The 8,573-nt window shown below is 38.0% G+C and overlaps 1 protein-coding gene across 1 annotated transcript in view; it reads left to right on the forward strand.

Moving 5' to 3' along the window:
- Positions 1 to 8,573, forward strand: part of CRYBG3 (crystallin beta-gamma domain containing 3) — a 144,695-nt gene that overhangs the window by 83,002 nt on the left and 53,120 nt on the right. The window contains 3 exon segments of the mRNA XM_015571272.1: positions 1,620 to 1,762; positions 1,870 to 1,996; positions 2,825 to 2,857. Of these exon segments, the coding sequence (XP_015426758.1) occupies positions 1,620 to 1,762; positions 1,870 to 1,996; positions 2,825 to 2,857 (303 nt within the window).

Here is an 8,573-nt window from a genome sequence, read left to right on the forward strand (position 1 = left end):
TCTTTATTCTATAGGATAAAAGGATAATATGCACATGTCCCCTCAGGAGTTTGAATGGAGACCGAGAGTTCAGTCGTTCACTATGATGTGCGCTGACCACCATGGGGAGGCACAGAATGAAGGCCCTGGCCAGCAACTGTGGAAGGGAGGCCCCGGCCGGCAGCCAGAAGGCCCTGACTGGCCCTGATCGCTGGCCAGACCTAGGGACCCTACCTGTGCACAAATTTCATGCACCGGGCCTCTAGTTTTTCTATATTACTCAGTAAATTATATATCACTTCGTTTCTTAGTTGTACAATGGGGATGAAAGTCATATAATCTCATTTGATTGCTCATTTGAAAATAATGCACATCAAACTCATGGCCATTAATAAGTGTAGAATATATTTTACTGTTAGCTTGTTAAAAACTCTTCATAATTATATTTATTCCATCAAGTGGTAGATGCATAAAAGTTTATCTTGATGCATCTTTTGGACATTTACGTTGTCTACAGCTCGTCACTATTACAAAACAATGCATCTTTGCATATAAATTGCCTACTGTTTAGTTTCTTTAAAAAGCTCAACCTAAAAAATGTGGGGATTAATTTCAGGCTCAAAGAGTGTGAACAATATCAATCTTTTAAATATATTCTATATTATTTTCTAAAATGGCTGTCCGATGTATGTTTCCACCAGGAGTGTTCCCTAACAAAACTGGGTTTTAAGATCCTTCTTATCTTAATTTAAAAAGTGAAAATTGTGTCAATTGTTTTATTTTGAATTTATTTCTATTACTGAAATTCAAAATAAAACAATTGACACAATTTTCTTACTTGTTTTTAATTTTTTGTGAAAGGTCTGTTATTTGCTGACTTATCAATTTGGGTCTTAGAGTTTTTCTGATAATTTTGTTTCAAACATGTCTGATTAAAACTTTTTACAATTTTCTCTCAGTTTATATTTTTATTTTTTAAATTATATTTTATTGATTTTTTCACAGAGAGGAAGGGGAGAGGGATAGAGAATTAGAAACATCAATGAGAGAGAAACATCGATCAGCTGCCTCCTGCACACTCCCCACTGGGGTTGTACCCACAACCAAGGTACATGCCCTTGACCGGAATCGAACCTGGGACCCTTTAGTCTTCAGGCTGACACTCTATCCACTGAGCCAAACCGGTTAGAGCATTTTCTCTCAATTTAATTTTTTAATAATTTTTTCTTTTGTCAAGCACTTTATTTTCCCCATTTCATTTAAGCACATCAAATCCTCCCCCTTGTTGCCCATTTTGTTTCATGCAGCTTTTGATCTTTAGGCATAAGTGAGACTTTAGTTTCCTTTACAAGTAGTTTTGCATATGGTAGCCTGTAAGTCCTAGCAATTTACCAACTGTTAACTAATTTCAACTTATATAAAAATGGTATGTTTTCCTGATTAAAGTAAAAATTGAAGCTTAGTTTTTAAAACTATTTAGGAATAGTGACTATTACAATTGTTCCCAATACCATTTAAAATTCTTCCTGGAGCTGTGTTTGTGAAAATTATCTCACAAGTATGTGAAAATTGTGCAAAGATTTAGTAAGCCATAAAACAAAATTCATGCATTTTCTAAACTTTTCTCTTCCTCCTCTTAGAATTTTATAGAGTCTTCCATCACACTGTTTGAATCTGACCTGGAAAGTGGGAAGTTTATTGACATTAAAAATCAGGAAATTTCTGACTTAGAAGAAACGGGCTTTGGCACTGAAACAAGATCCATTCATGTTAAAAGTGGAGTGTAAGTTGTCTCCTCCCTTGAGAACCTTTAAATGTTCTCTGCTGTTTAAAATTGTTGGTTGTTCGATTCTACATCACCTCTGTTCTTTTTCCTTTTCCCCCTACTAGGTGGGTTGCCTACCAGCAGAAGTTTTTCTGTGGAGAACAGTACATTTTAGAGAAAGGGAAATACAAATGCTTTTTTGACTGGGGAGGATCAAATAACATAATCATGTCAATACGACCTATCCAACTGGTAAGTTAAAAGTCTGGACATAGCTAATGCCAGGGGCATGGGATGGCATACAACAGAATGTGTGGAACAAGCTTTTTCAAAGTGAAATTGTTGATCTATATTGCATGTATGTGTAGAGAAAATGAAATAGCATAAGAATTTCTGTGGACTCCATAGAGACCTTGTGTGTGATATTAGCACATTGACGAAGTGGCTTTGTAATTTGACCAGTTCATTCACTGAGCAGCATTTATTTAGTGCCTCTGCTGTGCCAGACACTGTGCTGATTCACTGGAGATAGATGGATCAGACTGCCCTGATGGGTCCCAGTCTCTGAGGAGATAGACGTACAGACAATTAATTATAGAATGATTAGTGAGAAAATGAAATGTGTGGGCAGTGGGAGGGGAGCAGGGGAAAGGAAGCCCTCAGGACCTGGGAACTTGGGGACCGTGCCTCAGAAGGGAATACACTGGGTGAAATCTGAAGGTACGTAGGGCAGAGAGGGCATTCCACAAAAAGCCTGGGTAATAACAAACACTACAGGGCAGTCTGGGTGCCCATGAGATAGTTTGGGAGACGGAATGGTGGGAAGTTCAGGCGCTTTTGTTCTAATGGGTATTGGGGCACATTTTTCTTCCGGCTACAGTATTACTCAAATTGAATTAGTAATAAATACAAAATTACTGTAAGAGAATTCAGTAAGTTATTTGAGGGTCCTGGCCAATTCAAAAAATCTAGTAAATTAGCTAGACCTTCCTCCCGCCAAGGATATTTTCGGAACTTTTGAGAAGACTACTGATTATATGGTTACAATTGTTTTAATGTTTTATTTAATATGTTTTTCAGGAACCACTTGGGATAAATGAGCCTCCACATTTGGTATGTTTAAAAATAGCCTTACCTGGGGATTATTAAATTGTTTGCTAAAAGCATCTATGCCCTTTCTCTCAAATCCTTGTTTCCTTCAGATGACGTGTGTGTGGCTGTGTGTCAGGGCGGCTGCGTTGTGCTTGGTACCTGCACGCAGAAGAGCCCATCTCTGTTGCTGGTGGTTCTGGCCTGGATGTGTCCCAGCTCCTGTTTTCTTCTGATAGGGATTCAACTCTAACCACTGTGGGTCATTTTGAACGTCTGCCACTCTGCTTCCCTGTCGCCCAGCCGCTCTTGAGTGTTTTATCCTTATTGAGCACATAGGGAAAAAGACAGCTGTCTTGACATGTTTATTATTCCTAATGTATTCCTAATGTATTCCTAATACCAAATTTGTTTAGGTCTTAAAATCGCTATTAAAATTGCAACCTTCTTTATTTCTAGTGGTAGTGGTTTGAAGGATTGGGGATTAATCTGGAGCCTAAGTTTTGTTTATTATCCATTGAAGGCTAGAAATTGTGCCCCCCCCTCCCGTTTTTGTTTTTGTTTTTACTTTTTTATTGAATTTATTGGGGTGACATTTGTTAATAAAACTATATAGATTTCAGGTATACATTCCTATAATACATCATCTGTATATTGTATTGTGTGTTCACCACCCCAAGTCAAGTTTCCTTCCATCACCATCTCCCCTTTACCCTCTGGTAATCACCTTAGTGTTGTCTGTGTGAGTTTTTTGTGGTTTTTGCTTAATCCCTTTACCGACTTAAGCCAGTCAGAGAAAGACAAGTGCCATATGATTTCACTCATATGTGAAATCTAATGAACAAAATACACTAACAAAATAGAATTAGACTCATAGGTAGAGGAAAGACTGGCAGCTGTCAGAGGGGAGGGGGCTGTGGGGCTGGGTGAAAAGGTGGAACAGAAATTGTGCTCATTTAGTGCTTCTGATAACTCTGTGAGGTCAGGGTTAATCTCATTTATTGATGAGCAAACCGAGATTTAGAATTTGTATCATTTCACACAATCACAAAATAGGCATTTTCTAGTATCTGATGCTACTTAGCCACATTTTCAGGATTTTTCATCAAGAAAGACACTGCATGATATGAGCAGTACAACTATAGAAGGAAGAGAGATTGTGAGAAATAACTTCTTCTGTCTCATTTTAAACAACAAATTTGGAACATTTTCTGTCAAAAAGCCAAATATATTGATTAATTTTAATTACTTGACATTTGCCAGCTTTACATAATGCTGCATCCTTCTCTTTGAGTGTATGTTTTTCATGTTCACATCACTGTTTATATATTTTAAATCAGCTTAGTTTATCCATTCACAGTGCTTTCGGGTTTCATTTCTGATTAACTCAGGCCCATTGGGAACATTTCCTTTGTAAATACAGGGTGGGGTACAAGTAGGTTTACAGTTGTGAGTTTGAGAAGCAGTTAATAAGGCTATTGTAATAATTACATGTCTTTTTCCAAAAGAACAGTTGTAAACCCACTTTTGTTCTACCCTGTATAATCGAGCTGTTGTATTTGGAGACACTTCCTGCCAAAATATTTATTTTGAATCTTTGTAAACTTCAGCTGTGGACTCTTAAAGGACTTTTTCACATGGATCAACATAAGTAGTTAAGGGGTTAAATAGGGATGATCCCTAACTGCACATCTCTGAGTCTTAAGTGCAGATAGAGTCACATTTTTTCAGGTCTGTTTCCCTCCTATGTCCCTGTCCTTTGTATGGACTTCCTTGTTTGGGGTGGATTGCTCAGAGGGTTTCTTCATAGTATTTCCAGTCCAACTTGAAGAGAAAAGGAAGCAGCAGAGAACGCCCAGTGGACTTGGCCCACTTCGTTTTTCTGGCTGTGGCTCAACTATTGCCTTGTGAAATAAATGTTTCTGACAGGTGGATGGTAGCTGGATATTTGGTCACATGCAGACAACGCCTCCTTAATTGACCCAGTATCAAAAGTCTTATTATTTCCACTGGACCAACGTTCCAGAACGTTCTGGTAGTTTTTGGATTGGCTGACAGGCTGGTTCCACACAGTAATTAGAAAGTGTTTTTGTTCTTTACAAGCAGCTGTGAGAGCCAGACTGACAGTGCAGATGCTGTGTTCAGAGGAAGTCGTCATTTTCTCTGTCTGTGGAATAAGTAGGAACTTACATCTCAGGCTTCAAGTCAGAGATGGAATATTTTTTATGATAGTGATTTGAAAAGGAACCTCAAGCATCCTAAGAAAGGAAAAACCAGAAAATGTATGTGGATAAAGATCAATACACATCATGAGAGTTATGCTAATAAAAATATTCTTGCTGATGTGTAAGCATGTCATAATGAGTGTCTTATTTGGAACATGGAACAACACCTCCTTGTATTGAGAAGATTGTTTTTGATTGAAGCTCAGTCACCGAGTCTAATTGCCAACTCAAAATGTAAAGGAGCATTATAGAGTTCTTCATATCCACAGGTGGCATTTTATTTTTATTTTTCCCCAAACAAAACAAAAAAGCAAACCATGTGGATTATGTTCCTAATGTCTTCATCACCCCGCACCCCCAGCAAGTCCAAATCAGAAATTTCACTAAATTAAATCTTACAACAGTGTGTTTAGTTTTCAGGGAGGTTGTTTTCAGGCATCATTCTCTGGAAATTCTAGCCCAACCAAGGACTTTGCTTTCTTAGAATCTTTTTCAAGTCTATTGCAAATATAATTAGAAGTTTGGATTTCGTTCACTATTGAGCCCTTGTTGAATTTTATGCATGATTCTGGCTGAGAAAAAGTGACTGGATATTTATTTTCTTATATAATTTTGCCACATTGAATTTTAGAGTCATTGCAGGATCTTTAATAGTTGTCGTTACTGTTATCATTGATGGGGAAAAGGAACAACAATTTTAGTCAAATATCATTAAGATTCAAGAGCAGTAGAGAAAAACACTTCTTCATGGTACTGTGACTAGATCATCTTTATAGAATCCACAGGTAGAAACACTCGGGAAGTACTCCACCACGTAAAGACAGCCCTTCTAGGAGTAATCAGAGAAGTACAGTTATTGTAGGACATGTAATCGGTGGGAAAAGTATATAACACTACAGGATGAGGCAGCGTGATGCAACAAAAGCTTGCAAGCAAGACTTTAACAACCAGCGTGTTTAGAGGAGGTCGAAAAGGCAGCAGCAGAAAGTCTTTTTTAGACAGGAAAGTGTTTCTCACGGAAATTAATGTTGGAGTAAATACACTCACAATTATTCTGATGTGGATAAACTGAGCACAACTTCTGTGTTTGGTCTTGAGTTGTTTTTTTTGTTGTTGTTGTTTTTTTAAATATATTTTATTGATTTTTTTACAGAGATGAAGGGAGAGGGAATAGAGAGGTAGAAACATCGATGAGAGAAAAACATCGATGAGCTGCCTCCTGCACACTCCCTACTGGGAATGTGCCTGTAACTCAGGTACATGCCCTTGACCAGAATTGAACCTGGGACCCTTGAGTCCACAGGCTGACGCTCTATCCACTGAGCCAACCCGGTTAGGCATGGTCTTGAGTTTTTAATGTATCGTATTAGATTAAAGACCAACTGCATTTACTCTTATATACCATAAATGAAAAGTATATAGTAAAAAGCATTTCTGCAAATCTTCATAAGGCAGTGATAATTTGTGCCTTAAAGGACAGTCTAAAGGAGAAGTAAGATAATATATGAGAAAAGGCACCTTGCAAACCAATCATAGACTGTATTTTTTTCTTTCTTTCTTTTTTTTTTTTTTTTTTGCTTCCATACAGTTCCATTTGTAGGAATGGAGCTGTGCCCAGATGGCACAGAGAGCTGGATGTGGTTTGAAATAAACTTTTGTTTATCTGACTACTTGCCTGTGTTCTAAGCAAAGTATCTGCATTGTTTTATACATTTATTCTACATTATCCTAGGAAGGAAACTAAAATAGTTATCCGGCCAGTAGTAGACAGGACTTAATTTCACCAAGTTTCATTACTATAGTTTATAAATGCAGTGCTGGTTTCTGTATGGACCGTCCTCAGAAAATTATTATGAGAATTGTTCTATTATGAGGCATTTGTAAGGTAGTCAGAATGAAGTGTTACTGTGTGTGTGTGTGTGTGTGTGTGTGTGTGTGTGTGTAAGTTTCAGTTAATGCTTCTAAGTATGAACACTAAGACTAGAAAGTAGAGGTGGCTACTATACATATCATCTGACGTATGTTTACCTTGCATTGTCAGTTGTCCAGGACTTGACATTTCATAGTGAAACGTTGAAGTATAAATTATAAGCTCAACAATATGAAAATAACTAAACAAACTGGAAATACAATTGTGAATGAAACAGCCATGATCTCTGTTCTCATGTGGCTTTTTCAGTTCTTATTGTGAATTGAGGTAATATCTACATACAGGAGAAATTACATTTTTTAAGTTAAATGTGATTTACTTTTAGACTCGTGTTTCATAAACCTTTAAGTTAAAATATACAGCCTGGTCCTGGCCATTGTGGCTCAGGTGGTTGGATGTCATCCCATGCAAGGAGAGGCCACTGGCTCTATTCCCTGTCTGGGCACTTGGCCGGTCTGTGGGCTTAGTCCCCAGTAGGGGGCATGCAGGAGGCACTGATTGGTGTTTCTCTCATTGATGTTCATCTCCCTCTCTCTCTTAAATCAAAAACATTATATATTCTGAAAAACCAGTATCCAAAATACATGCTCTTATCAAGGAATTTAGGGGCAATTTCCCTGGAAATGAAAAAATTGTTCTTACACAGGAAATTATTCCAGAAGTCTGTCTCATTTGGGCTTGTTTTTTGTTGCTATCCTCTGTGTGCACCAAAAGGACTGTGGTAGAAACTTTTTTTTTTATGTTTACTTTGAATTTATATTAGTTCACACAAACACTCCATCCATGCTTTGGTTCCGGCCCTCCAGTCCAGTTTAAGAACTCATTGTGGCCCTCAAGTCAAAAAGTTTGCCCATCCCTGCCCTAGACCCTACTGCTCTTTTCGTTTCCAGAAATTTTGCACATCCATTGTCTCATTTAGTCTCTGAATCTCTCACCCAAGCACTTAAATTGCACACAAATGATGAGAACTAGGGCCAAACCTTAAGCCTGAGGATTCCCATGGAATGCTGTCCGCTTGAAGTGGTACCAGATGGCCTCCGAACAGTCTCCCGCCATAGGGATATTTTTTTTCTTGCGGTTTACATTCTTTTTTTTTTAATAATTAAATCTTTATTATTCAGATTATTACATTTGTTCTTCTTTTTCCCCCCCATAACTCCCCTCCTTCCAGTTCCCACCCCACCCTCCGCCCTCACTCCCCACCCACTGTCCTCATCCATAGGTGCACGATTTTTTCCAGTCTTGTCCCACATCTCCCACACCCCTTTCCCCCCGCAATAGTCAGTCCATTCCCTTTCTATGTCCCTGATTCTATTATAATCAACAGTTCATTCTGTTCATCAGATTATTTATTCACTTGTTTCTTAGATTCCCTTGTTGATAGATGCATATTTGTTGTTCATAATTTAAATCTTTACCTTTTTCTTCCTCTTCCTCTTCTTAAAGGATACCTTTCAGCATTTCATATAATACTGGTTTGGTGGTGATGAACTCCTTTCGCTTTTCCTTATCTGTGAAGCTCTTTATCTGACCTTCAATTCTGAATGATAGCTTTGCTGGATATAATCTTGGTTGTAGGTTCTTG

This window comes from Myotis davidii, unplaced genomic scaffold (genome assembly GCF_000327345.1).
Source record: "Myotis davidii unplaced genomic scaffold, ASM32734v1 scaffold48, whole genome shotgun sequence".
Taxonomy (NCBI): domain Eukaryota; kingdom Metazoa; phylum Chordata; class Mammalia; order Chiroptera; family Vespertilionidae; genus Myotis; species Myotis davidii.